Here is a 16858-nt window from a genome sequence, read left to right as displayed (position 1 = left end):
CAGCAGATCGTAATAACGATATCCCAGCTTTAAATTATGATGCCCGCATATCTAGAGTTTGGATTCTGTCCGGAGCGCATCCAACGCTGGGATCGCGGAGGAGAACATGGAAAGGGAAGCTGGGGCGACAAAATGACTGGCCGAAGGGTTCCAATGTCCTTTGCGTGCCCAAGGTCCGACCCGTCGTCGGTATCGTGGCTCCCACGAATGTGACGGGGAGAGCTGGCCGTTGAGGCTACCTTTAACTCGAACTTAGGCTCGGGGTGCTCCTTATACGATCGATTAGATTAGTTAGACATCCTTAGACACTATCCCGAGGCCGGCATACTCCGTACTAGTGTAAATGAATCCTTATGGTCACTCCATGGCGGTACAACCACCCTGCGAGGTTGTTCGGCAGACTTGCTGCTTTCAGCGTGAACTACGAGATAAGCTTCTCGCTAAACAAGCTTGAAGCCACCGACCCGGCTTGGCTGACATCACGCGGTTCAAATTTTCCCTGGAACGATGCGAGGATTAACCAAGCTTGCCATCACACACTCACGGGGGGGGAAAAAAAAAAAGGGAAAAGAAAGAGAAAAGGAAAAAAGAGAAAAGAAAAGAAAAGAAAGAGAAAAGAAAAGAAAAGAAAGAGAAAAGAAAAGAAAAGAGAAAGAAAAGAAAAGAGAAAGAAAAGAAAAGAAAAAGAAAAAGCCGTCTTGAGCTTAAGTCTATGGCCCGCGTGTAGCTCTTATTCAAACTCCCGCATAGCTAACTAGCCCATGTCTGTGCTCTCCAAATAGAAATCAGCTCAGGAATAGCCACCGAGGGGCTTCAATTTCATCTTTTTGCCAGGCAAAAATATCCACAAAGAACGAGGTCCTGATGAAACTACGCAGATACATCGTAGAAGCTAGCCGGATGCACAGAGATAGCGATGTCACTTACCTTCAGGCTCGTTTCCAGATTACTCTGCCTCCCTGGTGTTTAGTCCTGGTGTTTAGTCCTGGTTGCTGTCTGCATTGATTCCAGCAGTCCGCTGAATAGCTATATGGCCCATTCACGGCGGTGTATTCATTTGCATGCCTCCCTAAGCTTCTTGAAGGACTGACCATTATCGATGAGCTAGTCAGGAAGACTGCTGTCTCATCTGAAAACGCTAACTCAAAACGCGAGGGAAGAAATTGCAATGCGACAGCAACGTTGCATTTTTTGTCATTCAGACTCCAGAGCGTGAATGAGGCGCCGAGGTTCAGGGGCGTGGGGAAAGGGAGAGTTTTCAGGAAACCGTTTCTGGGACAATATGCAAGTGTGCCGATCCCGTGAAGCTCTGAAAACATTGTTATGGTTTCCGCTTTAAAATTGCTTCTGGTGCGTGTGGGTGTGAAGTAAAACACATCCTGCTGAGCAAGTATTGAAGTATCATGGTATTCTTTGTTGAAACAGAAACTGGCTGTTATTGAAGAGAGGGTTCAAATTGAAAAGAGGCAAAGTATCAAAAAGATGTACACGGCAAAGTCCGCAAAGCAACCGGTATATGTGAACATATCAAGTCAAGAACAAGTGCTATCAACTTCGAAGAAAGTAATAAATGAAGGTATATCTCAAGATGATCAATTCACAATGTAGAAGAAAAGGAGTTAGGGTATCGAACATGCTCTCAAAAAAAGTCATTTTTAACCATCACATAGCCGCCTAAAATCCTCACGATTGAATTACTACAGTACTCCCATGCATCGCCTCATCCGTCCGAAACCCAAACACCAGCCGATAGAGATCCAGTAACCATGCATACTGTCCGTTATGCTGAATCATCACTTGGACTGCCCTCGCAATATCTGGGGCCGAGGCACGCGCGGGTGGAGGTGCAGCACTAAATGCCGGATCGCCAGTCACTAGTTTCTTATAATTCAGCAACAGAGATGTTTGCCAGTGCAAGGTACCAAAAGCATCGGATGACAACGCTTTCGCAAAAGATGGAAGTGTATGTGCGCCACCGCGTTGGAAGCCGTTGTTCATAGCTGCTCGGACGATAAGCAGTTTGAGACATGTTAAGTTTGGGTCATCGGCAGGTGATCTTACGGTATGTGTTGAGGACGTCGTGGAAGAGCGGGAAGTAGGGCGGGAATAACCCGCTAGAGTGGAGCTGGAAGTGGAAGCCCAATTTGGTTGCAGGGATTGAATGTTTCCGGCCCCAAGTACGAGTATATTGGGGACTTGCGCTTGGTCCGGAGAGAGCATGGTGGCGGTATCATCAAATATCGTGGTAGGAGTTTCTGGGTTAGGGGTTATGGGAACACCTTCGACGGTCTCAAAATATCCTGCTCCCTTAGCTTGATAAAAGGCTTGCGTAAACGTTGTCTGGCTTGGCCTTGGTGTTCTACGATCCGGGCGAACCTGCGTCCATCCTTCCCGGAAAAGGTCACATAGATCCCAGCAAGCCTGTACTGCAGAACCCAGAAGATCTTCGTCAGCATATTTGCCTTCTCTCTTGCTTTGCCGCAGGTTGAATAACATCTCTGCGAGGCCCCAGCAGGCTCTCAGAAGTGAATCTGTTTCTTCGGCCAATTGGGTTCGCTGCTTCATTAGCCGATGGCATAATGTGATATAAAAGTCCAGTGTACGTTCTCGGAACGCTTCGGGCAAGTTTCGATCATGAGTATTGTAAAGATGGTTATTTAGCTCAAAACTAACCCGTAGAATGGAGTCCGCGACTTCGTCATCTCTTATTCGAATTTCGAAGAGCGCCTGGCAGAATTCTCGACAGAGATCCAAAGTTGGTCGAACATGGAAGGCATAGTCGTTGTCCCGATTTTCATACAAGTTTTGACAGAGTTTCCAGCATGACTTCCATGCCTGTTCTTCCATATCATGCCTACCGGAACCCTTGAACAGACGCTCTCTATGGATAGAGCTTAAGGTCGCCAGTGTATTACAGAGAGTCCAGCACTCAGAGAGCGCGGTTTTCAATGCACGGATTTCACAATCATGAGCAGGTAAGGGGACAGCATTTTCCGATCCCTCTTCAGCTTCCTCGTGAGCCGAATCATGATCGAGAGTCTCTGGTATATCTACCGAAATCATCAGCTCTCGAGACTTGGTGTTAGAGGAGAACGCTGTTACCTTCCAAGCTGTTGGGCCGTGGTTTTCGACCAAAGGCATCAATTTCTTGTCTGGTTTGGGCGCGTGGAGTTGCTCGATCAGACCAAGGCGCAACTTTCGTTGTCAATGGCGGTGGAGAGATCGGGCTCGTGGACAGCTAATCCAACCGTTAGCCAACTCCAGGAATCCTACTAGATGCTCCATGTCAAACCTTTTCCGATTGATTACCGGGGGGCCTCAACGTCCGGATTGTTATGTCGGAGTCAGGGGCAGACGACATTGTGGATTCATGAGGAGAATCTCCCGCTCGCTATTCCTCGTCAGTAACAGTCACAAAGGCTTCGAGGATACTGTCATGACTGTACAAATTCAGCGAATCCAGGAGGGGCGTGGATCACAGACTGTGGGTCTTCCTCGTTAGGATGAGAGTTGTTCAAATATATGCCAGTCGTTTGGAGCTACATATACCAGTTAGCATCTTCTCGAGGAAAAGCTAGTTAAAGATAAGGATTGGTCTCATACAGTAAGCTCCTGTGGAGGTGGCGGGCTTGAAGACTCTGGTTCACTGTCTGAAGTGGTAGTGATGGCCGCTCTGTCGTTCATTAAACACTGTTCTGCCTCCACCGATTCCAATTCCTGATCCTGCGACAACACGGACGTGAGGTCTGGAGCATCTTCCATTCTGTCAACCTTTTCAATTTTTGGACTCGGGAGAACCGGGGGTTTATTTTGTGCTGGTACTTCGGACGGCCTATAAAACAGTCAGAGTAAGGCTCGTGGAAGACGTTGGACGCCGAACGAACAATGAAGATCTCGTGGATTTACACGGGCTCAACGTGCTAGGGGAGTTCGATATGGAAGAAAAGACGCGATCCACGGGGGAATGAGAGGCGGTGTACGCGGTTTTAATTGCAATCATCATTTCTTCGACGAACACCTAGCTTGCGATAGATACTAGTCAGCTCTGAGCCGTTAAATATGAAAACAAAACTATCGCTAGAAACGGCTTATAGTCCGCATCCTCGGCAACGTAACACCCATGATTGCGGAATTCCACAAAAAGAACAGGCTGCATCCGAATGTTCCAAGGAAGGCACTTACAATTGTTATGGCGGAAGATGAGTGACCAACGATTCAGCCCGAGCCAACGATGTTGGTAATGCGATCAAGACTCAAAGTTCCAGGAGACCTGAGAGAAAGAAGCTTCCTCCAATTCCTTAAAAACGAAGGCCGCATCGACAAAAGGCGATAAATAACAATAGCGTAGGAGGCGAGCAGGAAACAGGCCGGTCACTCCGCGACGGACAACTCAGAGCCTAAACCTCCTGCTCCATTTGTGCAAAGAGTTGCGGCGTAGTCGGAGAGAAAAACGTCAGAACTTTCTGGCCAAGGTTATGGAAGCATCCACTCGGAGGGGTTTCAATATCGGTGAGCGTCTCTCTTCGTTGCCCCCAGATCGGAGGGTGATGCGGGAGGGAAGCGCCGGCTTCTACCAGTCACAGAGGGACCAAGGACGAAGGACGGCTGGTCGACGAGCAGGGATCTAGGCGCCGGCCTGGTGGCCAAGCCTAAGCTCTGAGGCCATTGGCGATGGTCGAATTTCGTCGTGGTTGTCCACAGTTGGATTTTGGTTGGTCCAAGCAAGGCACTAGGCTCATGTTTCGGACACCGCTGCATCCAACAAAACGCCAAAGCCATTCGCCACGAAGATCGAGGAATGTTTGTCGCACTTGGTGAAACTCGCCATTTGGGTCCTAGCCGCTCTGTGATAATGATCCCGAGCTGTGGGACATGGAAATCTAGAAAAAACACTGCTTTGGAAATGATGTTCGCCGAACGAGGTTGCACTTATCGAAACACCTTGCTCGATGGGCTGCGATCCTCTTCCGATCGTTACTGAAGGCAAACTTTGAGCGAGTTGACGAGTTGTGACAACCCACTGAGGAGGGAGGCGTCCAAAGCGTCGGAGCCTCCTTCGCCTGCTGTTTGCTTTTCGCATTTTCGAGAGGCGCTCGCACCCAATTGACTGGAAAGTCGGGGTGCCCCTAGTTCCTCAGTGCTGGGACCTTTCGGCCCCCATTCCGCAGGGCCCCATCTCGCGTGGGGGCTTTAGCCAAGTATAGTTAAGCACGGCCGGCCGTGGGCAGGCTGTGAATCGTGAGGGCTATCCCGGGAGACCGAACCAAGCCAGCCCCTGTACCTCTTTTGGATGGTGGAGGATGCAAAACAGCCTAGTCTTGGTTTGGAGCCGTCACTCCCGCTCAGCTCTGGCACTTCTGCCGTCTACTTGAGTGGCAGCCGTCGCAGAGCAAGCTAAAAACCAAAGTTTGGGGAAGATGCGGGTGAGCGGTGAATGGCAACATCGTGTAAATGTATGTACTCTGTACGGAGTACTCTGTAAGGAGTACATACTTTCCTTATGTTTCCCGACTCCACTTCATCAAGAATAATGACGATGCGTATGATGAGAGATGAAGAAAGGTGAAAGTCTTTATCGCAGCGCAGACTAGGATGGCGGACTTTTTAGCTCGTTTAACTTCTGGGCACAAAGACCGCGGTTTGAAATCCATCAACCCACTTCTAAAGTTACTATCTCCCTTTCATTTCAATGGCAAGGCATTCTGTGGACTACCAAATGCGTATTCACCAGATCGGCCAAAGCCGGTTAACCCTTCAATCTTTCATTGGTAAGATTCCATTAAATAGTAAATATTACTGAAACTTGGGAATCACACGATGTGGTAACAATCCTTTCACAATGGCTGATCATATGTGCAGAAAGAATATCCAGACTACACATGTGGGCCAGGAGCTTGGGCAGTGTCCCAGGTGCAATAGTATACGCGATTGGTAAAGCTGTCACGCTGGATTTTGGCTTGCGCAGAGCCACCGCGAACTGTCCAGATCGTTCGGGGGTCCATGCCAGATTTTCTCCAATTTGGGGGCCCTTATGTCAGGTTTGTTTAGGGTACTGCAGACCATCCACCAACATTTCACGGTGGAAAGGGCAAAAAAAGAGGGGTCAAGTGGGCTTGGACACATAAATAGTTCAATTCAATAGAGTTTGGTATGTACAGTGAGCGCTCCCACTGGAGGAAGAAGGCTGGGCAATGCCTTTATTAATCATTTTCAAGGTTCACCCGCTCTTGCGAAAGCCGAATCTCCCAACCTTGAACCTGCCGGTCAACATTTTCCTAAATTTCTTCAACGCCGTCTGCCCAGCTCGTCTTTAATCTTATCGTGGCCGATATCCCTACTCACACCACTAGACTTGGCAAATATTTCGATGCCGCGGTTTGCGTAGTGCCTGATACGAAAGACCACGGGCTTTTTGAAATGTTGGTTGGTCATTATACAACCGTTCGCTGGGGCTCTCGCGTCCCAAGGAAAACGGGCTGTCGAATAATCCTGAGCTCCCACGTCGCTCACGGAGCCTCGTGAGAGTTTATAGGGGCATCTTTGCTCTGTCGCGCTCGGCAGGGTTATATCTGTAGAATTCCACACTGTGTTAGAACTAGGTAATTCGGCTCGGGAGAAAGAATTTCAGCTGACTTTAAGAGCTTTTCAATCAAATCAACGTGTGTCATGAGCATTCGACGGCAGCAGTACCGCTTACAGCCGAGTTGGTCCATTGCATCTCTGTTATCGCAAATATCAGACAGTTTCCAAACATGTACGCCACCCCTCCATCTGTGAGCTTACCCATCAGGAACTCCATCATCGAGGAGGCGTAGATACCGCTCCCAAAGGTCCCCGATAACCTGCAGCAGCAAAAAGGCATAAGCGATTGGTCAAGGGAACATAACGCATCTTTTGGGGGCCACAGCTTACCTTTCCACAGGAAAAACACCGAACAGGAATGATCATTCTGAAGTCGTGCAGCAAACAAGCAGAAGCAGTAACAGTTTCACCAATCAAGCAGTGGTCCCATGCACTCAACAGAGAACAAGCTGCCAGCTGGTTACGTTCGCCATGAAGGTTGAAATTTGCGACTCGGAAGATTGATTATGTAACCGGATAAGAAGCGGGCTAATCCTTATTTGGATTAGTACAAACCAGGGGAGAGCTAGCCGAGATAGGCATAGTCTACGCTAATCGAAAATTTTGGCTTTCCGCCGAAGAAGCTCGAACAGCGAGGAACAAAATTGAGATTGCGAGCGTTGGATTTTGTTCGACTGGTCTGCGGGGGATTCATGGCCGATTGCGCCTTTGATCACATGTTTTAGGGGACCGCCACGGTTTGTCGCATAGAGAGATCCCCCGTCACATATTCCTCTTGAACCCCAAGCCCGGATTCCCTCAACGATGAAGGAAAAAAGGGCATTGCGTCCAGACGGGTCGCCCGAGGCGAGGCCTGCCCGCGAAACTAAAAGGATAAAACACAGCAAAGATGCGGATTCATCCCTAGCAGTCGTTTCCAAGCATGGCCATAGCAAAATTTCAGCTCAAGGTCAGTCATCATCGCCGAAAAAAGCTTCCTCCAAAAGAGTAAAGGCGTCCCGCGCGCCGGTATCAGCAGAGCTCTCGGTGATGCCCAAGGAGGTTGAAGAGCAAGGCCTGGCACAAAATGGACGCTCCGATTCATGGGGCCTATCATATCGTAGCGGTGGGCGTTTCTTAAATTTGGATCCCATTTTCTCTTCAGATGAAAAGTACGTTCCATTGCGCCGCGTTAATGCTAGACACTGGTCCCATTTACTAAAGTCTTTCTCTTCTTTATATAGGTATCTTCTACTTGCGCGACATAATGCTGTCCAGGTCTATTCTATGGCCACATCGTCGATCGTTCGGACTCTCCAGATCCCCGATGACGCGCAACATATAACCGGTTACAAACTCTGTCCCGTTACTCCAAGCCGAATTTTCGTTGCGACCCGCTCCGGCAGTATAATAGAGTGGGACTGGACCACTGGGGAATGTATACACTCCTGGGACATCTCAAAGCGCATTGTCTCCCTTGACGCAATTCCCGAAACCAGAGATGGTTCTTCACTCTCTGTTAGCCCTGCTGTTTATACGATTTGCAAAATTCATCGTGGAAAGTCTGAGATTTGCGTGAATATCAGAGAAAGGGATACCGATGGTCAGTTGTGGAAGCAGTCTGTAATTTACAAGACTTCCACGCACATCAACAACCTTCATGTCGTCGCAAATGGCAGAGTTATCCTCGCAACTGCAGGACCATACGTTGTAGTCGGTCAATCTAGTGGAGATCCACTACAACCTGCAGGAAACTTGGAATATACGTGGCGCGAGATTCGGCTGCCGGTATATGGCACATGTTTCGATATCCGGGAGCCACCGCAGCCACATAAGTTGCCCGCAAAGGCTCATAACCGGCTTTCTCCTACCGCAGCGGTAGACCTGGTAGTTGGAGACTCTGATGGCGCTATCTCGATATACTATGACTTCCTCGATACGTTACTGCGTTGTGAAAATAAAGGAGAATTGGATGCTGGATTGGTCTCGCGTCGCCTCCATTGGCATAGAGAGTGTGTTAAAACCGTCCGATGGTCAAAAGACGGTAAGCAGCCAACCAATTCTCTTTGTTCCTTCACAGATGTTGATGAATCATAGGCAACTATCTCATATCCGGAGGCCTGGAAACAGTACTGGTTCTCTGGCAACTGGACACTGGAAGAAAGCAGTTTTTGCCACATCTGACCTCAGCAATTTGTAACTTGGTCGTTTCTCCATCTGGAGTTAGCTATGCAGTCAAGCTAGCGGATAATTCTGCCATGGTCTTGTCTACGTCTGAACTACGGCCAACCACTAGCATAAGCAGTTTGCAGCTACCTTCGAAAGATGATGTGAAACTGCACGACAAGTCTACAAGGTCGAGCAATAAAATGTTCAATGATAGGCTTGCAGCGGTTTTGCACCCCATACAATCGGACTATCTCCTCTTGGCCGTTCCATCCTCTCAAGCCGTTTATTCGCCTGATAAGTCTCCCAGCGCTTCGTTTCTGCAAACATTCGATACGCGGTCAAACCAACATATCTCTCGTCAAGCCCTTGCGAGAACTAACGTGTCGATCTTGCATACCGGCCCTGAGGGTACAGAATTGACTACACCAGATGTCAAATTCGTTGAAATATCCCCCGATGGAGATTGGCTGGTGACAGTTGACGAATGGGAGCAATATCCAGAATCCATGGGGGTCTTAACACCTATTGATGAATCCGATGGGAGTTGTAAGAGAAAGGAAATATTTTTGAAGTTCTGGCGTTGGAACGAAACCAATAACGAATGGGAGCTTGTCACCCGGGTAGATGGACCACACTTTTCGTCAATCGAGGGTTCAATGCCAATTCGCGATCTTGCTGTGAACCCAAAGCAGTTGGGCTTTGCAACAATAGGAGACGACGGGGTGGTCCGATTTTGGACTCCTGGATATAAGCCTTCTTCACGGAAACAGGACCGCATAGTCAAGACTTGGCGTTGCTCGCGGTCCATCGCACTCGAAAGCCCAGTAGGTGCTGATACTGCTTCAGCCTCCTATGCGGGATCATGCTTGGGATTTTCAGAGGACGGTTCAGCGCTGGCTGTATGCTTCGCTGGACAGTCCAATCCTGCCGGCCTCGTATATATCATTGAACCTGAAAGTGGCAAAATCTGCCACACCCGCGAAGGGCTTTTCTCTGGGATACCCCGTGGATGCGGTTTCCTTGATCGATATTTGATTGTCTTATCCGATCATCTCGTCTCATGGCATACAGTTACCGACCAAGTCATGTTTGCATTTGCACTGACCGATAAACCTGGTTCTCGCGCTTCTAACCGATCCACTCCATTACTTGCGTTAAATCACCGAAATCAGACTCTTGCTATCACGTTTCCCTGTGTCATGGATGATTCTGAAACTAAATCATCAGAATCCGAGAACAAATCTCACTTCCAGGTGGCAGTGTTCGAGCCAAGTGGGCCTAACCCTTTATTCCAGTCAAAGCTTAAATATGCTCCGCGAGCCTTGCTTCCAAGTGCTAAATCAGGAGACTACATCGTCGTTGATTCCGCCGCGCAGGTTCTCCAACTTTCGTCTAGTACCCAATTGGCACGGGTGCCGATGGAAAGTAGCGAGGTCGACTTGTCATTGAGAACTGGATTGGAAGATATCTTTGGATATCGTCGCGTTCTTCCTCAGCAGAACCAATCCGAATTGGATGCCGAATACGAGCACGTGCAGGTCAACAGCTTGGCGGATATATTCGACGTTGGACCTTCATTTGCACTGCCAGGGGTTGACGTTCTGCTTAAAGACGTGATGGACATGTTTGGCGGGAAAGCTACAAAGGAATAGGTGGCGGGTATCGTTCGTTTTAGTGTACGGAATGTGTATATACCATTGTGCAATTGGTAGATGAGCAGCTTGTTGGAATAAGTCAGGCAACCCTCATCTGGAAATTCGCCATGACTAAAAGACACTCCGTATCGTCCCCCCCGAGAATAATCGATTTTGATGAGATTACTAGCTCCTTTGGAGGTTAGCATAAACATGATAACCCTATTCACCATGACCATCTTTGCTGAGCCAAGATACCCCTATTGTTTAGCCTGTTTGCAGCTGTGTGAGTCACAGCTCACTATCTCACTATTTTGTTACCCCGCTGCTTTTGGTCTCTAGGACTTCGAGTTATATACGAGAGCGAGCCTCTCGCCGCTCGTACTGAGCTGATCTTCCACATCCAAGCTGTGGAAGATCAATCTCCCTGGGAGAATCAAGCAAGCACAGCACGCACGTCCAGTTAAAAAGCGACTTCTCACGTCAAAGTACACAATGGCATCGCCCGGCAAGCTCATCAAACCTCACCCCACCAGCTCCAAAACCTTCTACCAAACTCCTTCGCCCTACGAACAGCGGATCGGCTACTACCGCGGCGTTCGCCATGGCAATCACATCTTTATCTCCGGCACCACGGCCGTTGATCAAACCTCACCTCCTTCGGCGCCGCAGATCCTACATCCAGGTGACGCTGCGGCTCAAATGCGCGTCGCGCTGGGCGAATGTCTTCGTGCTGTGGAGGAGCTATCTGGGAATAAAGGGCGGGCAGAAGAGAGTGTGGTCCGGGTTCGGATGTATGTGAGCAGAAAGGAAGATGCGCCGGGAGTGATGGAGGCATATAGGGAGATGTTGGGCTCTGGGAGGGCTGGACGTGGGCAGGAGGGCGATCAGGTTGGTGCAGCGGCGACCTTGATTGTGGTGCAGAATGGGTTTGTAAGTGATGACATGCTGGTCGAGGTGGAGGTCGACGCAATAGTGGATGAGCAGTGATATCATGAGTCAATGTATTTATATGGGACCTTCAGACGCTTTCACGGTGAAGCCTTGTGCGAGCAGATAAAACTCTGAGTATACGCTCTATTGTGGGATAAGCTTAGCAACCATGAATGTGTATTTACCACAGATGAGGAAACATTTGAGCAACTTGCAGATGAGTTTGCTTCAAAAAGTATCAGAGCAGGTATTCAGCCCAGCTGAGATCCTCTTGTTTCTGTTGGAACCAGTCGGCTAGTGATGCGGTGAATGATCTATCTAGTAGCCAAAGCTCGGGTGGGAAGCAAGCTAAAAAGGCAGAATTCCTGCACCGTGTACTCTAATGCGGAAACCCGTTTAAAACGGTCTTATTTGCAGAATGGTCAAGGATTTAGCAATATTCACAATCACTCTGAGCCGCAGTTTTCCATGAGACCGGGCGGTATGCGACCACGCGAAAACCCCCTCTCCATATAACTAGCAAATATTCTGAGACATATAAACTACAAAAAAGTATCATTTGAAAATCTTTATTTGTATTGTGGAAGGTTGCTTATTTAAATATAACTATATAACTAGTTACAGGCCGTATTTGTATGTCATATTTAAAATTATGCAAGGTTGCCTGACCTGTACTTACTTTGTATGCACCCCAAGTTTCGACAATACCCGCGGCCCGCCATGAGGTTTCCCCGCGGCCAAGAATGTAAGTAAACCTTATGAATTGCTGATCCCATCTAAAGTGATCCCAAAACATTCATCGTGAATTTATTAGATGGCCTGTAACCAGAATATCGCTCTCTGTGAAAACTCTGGATGCCAAATGCAACAGATTATAACCTATTCAAAGAATTTCTTCTTGCTCATCAGGCGGTTCGCGACCTCTTTATCATGACCAAACACCAACTCCGCGTTAAACATCCGCTGCAGCCGTTTAATCATCTGCAAGCTGTTGAACCATGCAGAGTGGTCGCGAGCTAGCCAGCCGTGTGGATGTGCCATCTCATAGTTCTCGGCAATATGAAATTGATCCGTTGTGAAGATAAAAGTCCCGTCCTTCTCTAAATTCACCTGCATGACGCATAGACCGGGGGTGTGGCCGGGGGAGTGATGGATCGTGATGCCTTGAAAGAGGTCGAGATGGGGCTCGTTAAACGTTTGCCAATTCAGTTTGTCAAGGGACATGTAATGGGCGAGATATACGCCAAGGTCGGCACCCGTGGCAATGGCCCAGCATGCGTGTTTGAATTCCTCCTCGTGAACGTAGATGGGCACATCGGTGCCAACGAAATGCTCCAAGCCACCAGCATGGTCGAGATGTAAGTGCCCGAGAACAACAGCCTTGACGTCCTTGATATCGTTTCCAGTAGCCTTGATGGCAGCGGGGAGTTTATGCTCCTCGTTGTAGACTACTCGAGGGAAGATATCTGTGAGGGGAGCTCCCCATTTCTACTCAACCAAAATCATTAGAAGGAAATCTCACATCTTCCACGATCCAGATATAACTCACAACTTCAACATTCTCCGCGCAGCCGGTCTCGAACAAGATCAACCCTTCCTGGGGATGTTCAATCAAAACAGATAATATGATTAACTCTCGCCGTTTATTCTCAGGGTTTTTGTTGCTCAGAGCACTTGAATTCCCGCCACGAAGGAGCCTGGACGAATCAGTATGATGTATATGCTCAATTGCAAAGGGTGGTGTGGATATACCAGCCTTCATCGCATTCGAGTGATCCCAGATTCAGCAGATGCATCTTCGTGCCTGGTGGGCAATTGAATGCCGGCAAGTTCGCTTTGGCAGCTTGACTGGCCATCTTGGATGTCAATGTTGTTGCCATTTTTCCGGACGAGTGTGGTAAAAGTGTGTTAGGGGGCGTGTACGCTGTCCGAGACAAGCAGCAAAGGTGTCAGTACTTCAAACTCCTAGATATAGGAGAGAAAAGCAGATTCGAATACTGGCGCAAACCCCGGAGCGGGAGCCGAAATTTATAGCTGCTCCTGATCGTCGACCCCGCTCGGCCAAATATCATTGTCTACAGTAGCAGGCCGTCGTCCCCATGGGGTAAATCATAGTTAATGACCCATTGGCGGGGAGGACCACATCGTTACAGGAGTTTTGTGTGGCTAAATTGGTCTTACCCAACCCAGAGCCAGCCCCGTGGAGCTCGCGAGTCTGCTGTCATCATCTACCGATGGTAGGGAACTCGCTGAGCTTTGAAAATTCGCCGTTCAATCGAAACGTTGAGCTTCTAGCGGACAGGCATGTTTTCACGGAGTCTATGACGTTCCCCGCAATTTCTCTCTGGTCGTTGGTTATGTGTCTAGCATCAACTCGCTCGGCATCTGGGCGGCCGATGGGGAATGGAAGTTTCCCAAATATCACTTGTGGGAGTGGGGACGATGGTGCCACGGCCAAGCAAGTCGGAGCGTGGCACTCCGATAGAACTCAATGGGCGACGAGGTCTTCCCGAGAGACAAACTGTAGCTGGATTAATATTATTGTGTATGCAGTGCCAGTAGAATTTGTCGCCAAAAAAGCTCTCTTCTCAATCTAGTATATCTTAATAATGGTATTCAAGATAATTTATATGATCTTTCGACACCAGTCACTAATGTATTATTGTGTCTTCTTCTCATCTAGACCAAAGAGAATATCAAGTTTCTCTATAACCATTGGATTATTCCATTTAATTCATCCAACTAGTGTATCTGAAATAGGTTCTAGGCCTTGTAACTGTACAGCCGTAGGAAATCAAGAGAAAACAGAGACATAATTAAAGTATCTTGATAATGGTGACAAAGTCTAGGAATCAAATCTCTATGTGCAGCAGAAAGCTGAGATGAATATAGAAGTGCCAGTCAAAATTCCATGACTTGTCAGATAATAGATAGGTAGTTATACGTCTCCCAGTATGCATGGCATTTTGTTCTGAGAATCACATGCCAATAGGGAGGATACAGTTATGGACAAAGCTTGGATAATTGATTAGCAGTCACAGACCAATATTCTTGCGCAAATGGTGCATTAATAGGGAGGTGGGTGAGGAACTATTTAGCATTCAGGTTATCGGAGTAGCTCTGGAGTGGGCACATAAAGAGATGAGGGACATGGGACATGTTAGAACCAGAAACTGGAATCAGCAACTCTGCAGGGCTCAGGGCCTTGAATGCCGAGAGAAGAAAAGAAAGGAGAAGGAAGGTGAGAGAATGAGGGTTTTATATACTCTGCGCTAGTCAGACCCTGTGAGCGAACTAACAGTAAGCGAAGTCCTGAAGTGATGTGTAAGTAGCAAGCTTGATGATGTTATTTAGTGAATAGGGAAAAGGAATGTGAATGAAGCGATATCATTGTATCTTTTTCAAAGAACTCATGCCTATGAATACACGCAATATAGGCCAGTATACAGTATGCTACCCAATTGCTGAAACAACAAAACATAACTCAAAACAAACACAAATACCTGTATCAAGGCTGTATAAATATAGGGAGGAAAAAGCTAATATAACGAGTCATAAATCAGCGCTCTAGAAGTGGATGGCTTTCGCGTATGTGGCCATGGCAGCCTCTTTGAATGCCTCTGCTAGAGTTGGGTGAGCGTGACAAGTGCGGGCGATATCTTCACAGCTGGCGCCGTATTCAACAGCGAGCGTGGCTTCTGCAATCATTTCGCCGGCATTGGGCCCAACAATGTGAACGCCAAGGACACGGTCTGTCTGTTCGTCGGCAAGAAATTTGACCTGACCTTCCGAGTCGAGGTTGGTCTTGGCACGGGAGTTGGCGCTGAAGGGGAATGTGCCAACGCGATATTTGATGCCGGCGGCTTTTAAGTCTGCCTCGTTCTGGCCGACCCACGCAACTTCGGGGTGAGTATACATGACACTTGGGATAGCGCTGTAGTTGACATGACCGTGGCCCTTCTTGATGTACTCAATAGCAGCGACAGCCTCTTCTTCTGCCTTGTGCGCCAACATGGGACCGAAAGTGCAATCTCCAATTACACGGATATGCTGCTCCTTGGTGCGGTACTGTTGATCAATGATAACACGGCCTTTCTCGTCAACGTCGAGGCCGACCTTCTCCAAACCAAGGCCCTGGGTGTAAGGTCGACGTCCGATGGCAACGAGAACGACATCAGCATCTAGAGTTTGTTCTTTGCCACCTTTGGCAGCCTCAACCTCGAGTTTTATGCTTTCACCGCTGGCGTCTCCCTTGGTGACTTTAGTTCCGACCATGAACTTCAAACCTTGTCTAGAAAGGATTTTTTGAATCTGCTTGGCGATTTCTGCATCCATACCAGGCCCGCCGATCTGACCGAGAAACTCGACAACAGTAACCTCTGAACCTAACCGCGACCAAACGGAGGCCTAGGGAAATAGGTGGGTCAGTCCGGCTAAGCTGAAAGCTATACAAATGCTTGTTTTGCCTACCATCTCAAGACCAATGATACCACCTCCAATAACGACCATCTTCTTTGGGACCTCTTCCAAGGAAAGCGCTCCAGTGCTGGTGATGATTCTCTTTTCATCAATGGTCAAGCCGGGGAACGGGGTGGCCTCGCTTCCGGTTGCGATGATGATGTTCTTCGCGCGCAGTGTCCGCTCTCCGCCTTCCAACAGATCAACTTTGACGGAGTGTTGGTCAATGAAAGATCCGGTTCCCTTAACGTATTCGACCTTATTTTTCTTAAAGAGGAACTCAATTCCTTTGGTGAGCGACTCGACGGACGTGTCTTTAGCTTTCATCATTTGCTTCAGGTTGAGTTTCACATCTCCGACTTCGATTCCGCGCTTTTTGGTATCGTGGAGAACTTGATGGTAGAGATGGGAGTTGTTCAGGAGGGATTTTGAGGGAATACATCCAACATTGAGACATGTACCACCTAACGCGCCTCTCTTTTCGATACAGGCAGTCTAGCGGACGACAAAGTTAGTTATCCACGCGCGAGGGTCGCTCGGCTTTGAGGGATTGAAAGCCAGTACCTTCAAGCCTTCTTGACCGGCCTTGATCGCAGCAACGTATCCAGCAACACCGCCACCTATTATAACCAAATCGTGCTCATCTGTGTTTAAGTGTCAGAAACGCGAATCAACATGCGAGCTTCGGGTCGGCGTGAATGCAAGGTAGGGCCGACTTACCTGACTGAGTTGCATATCCTCTTTTCGACCGTCCAAGAATATAGACCGTGGACACTGGGAAAGAATGTTGGAAGGCAGTCTGAGGAGTGGCTTTCGGGAGTGACCGCCCAGCAAGGCGCGGCACAATGGGACGAAACATTGTGAAGGTAGTGTGTGAGAAAAGAAAGAAATATATTCAGGAAAAGGACAATTGGACAGGATAGGATCCCCGGGATGCCTTTAGGGCTATGGAGCAGAGGGCGTGGAGCGAGGGTGTGATTGAGACAAGTTGGGTTTGGAGGAGGGAGAACAATGACGGCTCCGGAATAATTCTACAATTTGTTGAAGATCGAGGCCTTCCCGATCGGGTAAAGCGGCGTTGATGGGTTGGCGCTTCGGTCTCC

At 48.5% G+C, this 16858-nt stretch overlaps 6 protein-coding genes across 6 annotated transcripts; 2 read left to right on the top strand and 4 right to left on the bottom strand.

Annotated features, from left to right (window-relative positions):
- Positions 1-1610: 1610 nt before the first annotated feature.
- D8B26_000107 (uncharacterized protein) lies at positions 1611-4018 on the bottom strand. Its single transcript, XM_003067678.2, has 6 exons — positions 3885-4018; positions 3604-3832; positions 3447-3539; positions 3293-3391; positions 3103-3238; positions 1611-3050 (listed from the first exon to the last, which is right to left on the bottom strand). The coding sequence occupies exons 1-6, from the start codon at positions 4001-4003 to the stop codon at positions 1684-1686; spliced, it is 2043 nt and encodes a 680-aa protein (XP_003067724.2). The 5' UTR covers positions 4004-4018; the 3' UTR covers positions 1611-1683.
- Positions 4019-6075: 2057 nt separating this feature from the next.
- Positions 6076-7038, bottom strand: RPB10 (DNA-directed RNA Polymerase II subunit L). The gene is made up of 4 exons (XM_066123113.1): positions 6913-7038; positions 6784-6842; positions 6634-6720; positions 6076-6569 (listed from the first exon to the last, which is right to left on the bottom strand). Exons 1-4 carry the CDS (start codon positions 6946-6948, stop codon positions 6527-6529), a joined length of 225 nt encoding a protein of 74 aa, XP_065979185.1. The 5' UTR covers positions 6949-7038; the 3' UTR covers positions 6076-6526.
- Positions 7039-7225: 187 nt separating this feature from the next.
- On the top strand, positions 7226-10528 carry D8B26_000105 (uncharacterized protein). Its single transcript, XM_003067680.2, has 3 exons — positions 7226-7733; positions 7806-8605; positions 8659-10528. Exons 1-3 carry the CDS (start codon positions 7387-7389, stop codon positions 10380-10382), a joined length of 2871 nt encoding a protein of 956 aa, XP_003067726.2. The 5' UTR covers positions 7226-7386; the 3' UTR covers positions 10383-10528.
- Positions 10529-10704: 176 nt separating this feature from the next.
- D8B26_000104 (uncharacterized protein) lies at positions 10705-11497 on the top strand. Its single transcript, XM_003067681.2, has one exon. It carries the CDS (start codon positions 10860-10862, stop codon positions 11352-11354), a length of 495 nt encoding a protein of 164 aa, XP_003067727.2. The 5' UTR covers positions 10705-10859; the 3' UTR covers positions 11355-11497.
- A 403-nt stretch (positions 11498-11900) lies between these two features.
- D8B26_000103 (uncharacterized protein) lies at positions 11901-13397 on the bottom strand. The gene is made up of 3 exons (XM_003067682.2): positions 13050-13397; positions 12847-12994; positions 11901-12785 (listed from the first exon to the last, which is right to left on the bottom strand). Exons 1-3 carry the CDS (start codon positions 13175-13177, stop codon positions 12177-12179), a joined length of 885 nt encoding a protein of 294 aa, XP_003067728.2. The 5' UTR covers positions 13178-13397; the 3' UTR covers positions 11901-12176.
- A 1264-nt stretch (positions 13398-14661) lies between these two features.
- LPD1 (dihydrolipoamide dehydrogenase precursor) lies at positions 14662-16754 on the bottom strand. The gene is made up of 4 exons (XM_003067683.2): positions 16476-16754; positions 16320-16399; positions 15768-16250; positions 14662-15704 (listed from the first exon to the last, which is right to left on the bottom strand). The coding sequence occupies exons 1-4, from the start codon at positions 16612-16614 to the stop codon at positions 14865-14867; spliced, it is 1542 nt and encodes a 513-aa protein (XP_003067729.1). The 5' UTR covers positions 16615-16754; the 3' UTR covers positions 14662-14864.
- Between the last annotated feature and the right edge of the window lie 104 nt (positions 16755-16858).

Source organism: Coccidioides posadasii, chromosome 1 (genome assembly GCF_018416015.2).
Source record: "Coccidioides posadasii str. Silveira chromosome 1, complete sequence".
In the NCBI taxonomy this organism is placed as follows: domain Eukaryota; kingdom Fungi; phylum Ascomycota; class Eurotiomycetes; order Onygenales; family Onygenaceae; genus Coccidioides; species Coccidioides posadasii.
Note: the sequence above shows the minus strand (reverse complement) of the source record. Positions and strands in the feature narration are given on the sequence as shown.

What these genes read in the sequence shown, in the direction of transcription:
- D8B26_000107 (XM_003067678.2), bottom strand. Translation starts at nt 4,003, where the DNA reads ATGATGATTGCAATTAAAACCGCGTACACCGCCTCTCATTCCCCCGTG. An exon ending in CACCTCCACAGGAGCTTACT is followed by an intron (nt 3,540 to 3,603) that starts GTATGAGACCAA and finishes TGGTATATGTAG; the next exon opens with CTCCAAACGACTGGCATATA. An exon ending in ACGGCCCAACAGCTTGGAAG is followed by an intron (nt 3,051 to 3,102) that starts GTAACAGCGTTC and finishes TGATTTCGGTAG; the next exon opens with ATATACCAGAGACTCTCGAT.
- RPB10 (XM_066123113.1), bottom strand. Translation starts at nt 6,948, where the DNA reads ATGATCATTCCTGTTCGGTGTTTTTCCTGTGGAAAG. An exon ending in GGTGTTTTTCCTGTGGAAAG is followed by an intron (nt 6,843 to 6,912) that starts GTAAGCTGTGGC and finishes TTGCTGCTGCAG; the next exon opens with GTTATCGGGGACCTTTGGGA. An exon ending in GATGATGGAGTTCCTGATGG is followed by an intron (nt 6,721 to 6,783) that starts GTAAGCTCACAG and finishes TTGCGATAACAG; the next exon opens with AGATGCAATGGACCAACTCG.
- D8B26_000105 (XM_003067680.2), top strand. Translation starts at nt 7,387, where the DNA reads ATGAAGGAAAAAAGGGCATTGCGTCCAGACGGGTCGCCCGAGGCGAGG. An exon ending in ATTTTCTCTTCAGATGAAAA is followed by an intron (nt 7,734 to 7,805) that starts GTACGTTCCATT and finishes TTCTTTATATAG; the next exon opens with GTATCTTCTACTTGCGCGAC. An exon ending in CGTCCGATGGTCAAAAGACG is followed by an intron (nt 8,606 to 8,658) that starts GTAAGCAGCCAA and finishes GATGAATCATAG; the next exon opens with GCAACTATCTCATATCCGGA.
- D8B26_000104 (XM_003067681.2), top strand. Translation starts at nt 10,860, where the DNA reads ATGGCATCGCCCGGCAAGCTCATCAAACCTCACCCCACCAGCTCCAAA.
- D8B26_000103 (XM_003067682.2), bottom strand. Translation starts at nt 13,177, where the DNA reads ATGGCAACAACATTGACATCCAAGATGGCCAGTCAAGCTGCCAAAGCG. An exon ending in CTCGAATGCGATGAAGGCTG is followed by an intron (nt 12,995 to 13,049) that starts GTATATCCACAC and finishes TGATTCGTCCAG; the next exon opens with GCTCCTTCGTGGCGGGAATT. An exon ending in GCGCGGAGAATGTTGAAGTT is followed by an intron (nt 12,786 to 12,846) that starts GTGAGTTATATC and finishes TTGGTTGAGTAG; the next exon opens with AAATGGGGAGCTCCCCTCAC.
- LPD1 (XM_003067683.2), bottom strand. Translation starts at nt 16,614, where the DNA reads ATGTTTCGTCCCATTGTGCCGCGCCTTGCTGGGCGGTCACTCCCGAAA. An exon ending in AGGATATGCAACTCAGTCAG is followed by an intron (nt 16,400 to 16,475) that starts GTAAGTCGGCCC and finishes ACTTAAACACAG; the next exon opens with ATGAGCACGATTTGGTTATA. An exon ending in CCGGTCAAGAAGGCTTGAAG is followed by an intron (nt 16,251 to 16,319) that starts GTACTGGCTTTC and finishes GTCGTCCGCTAG; the next exon opens with ACTGCCTGTATCGAAAAGAG.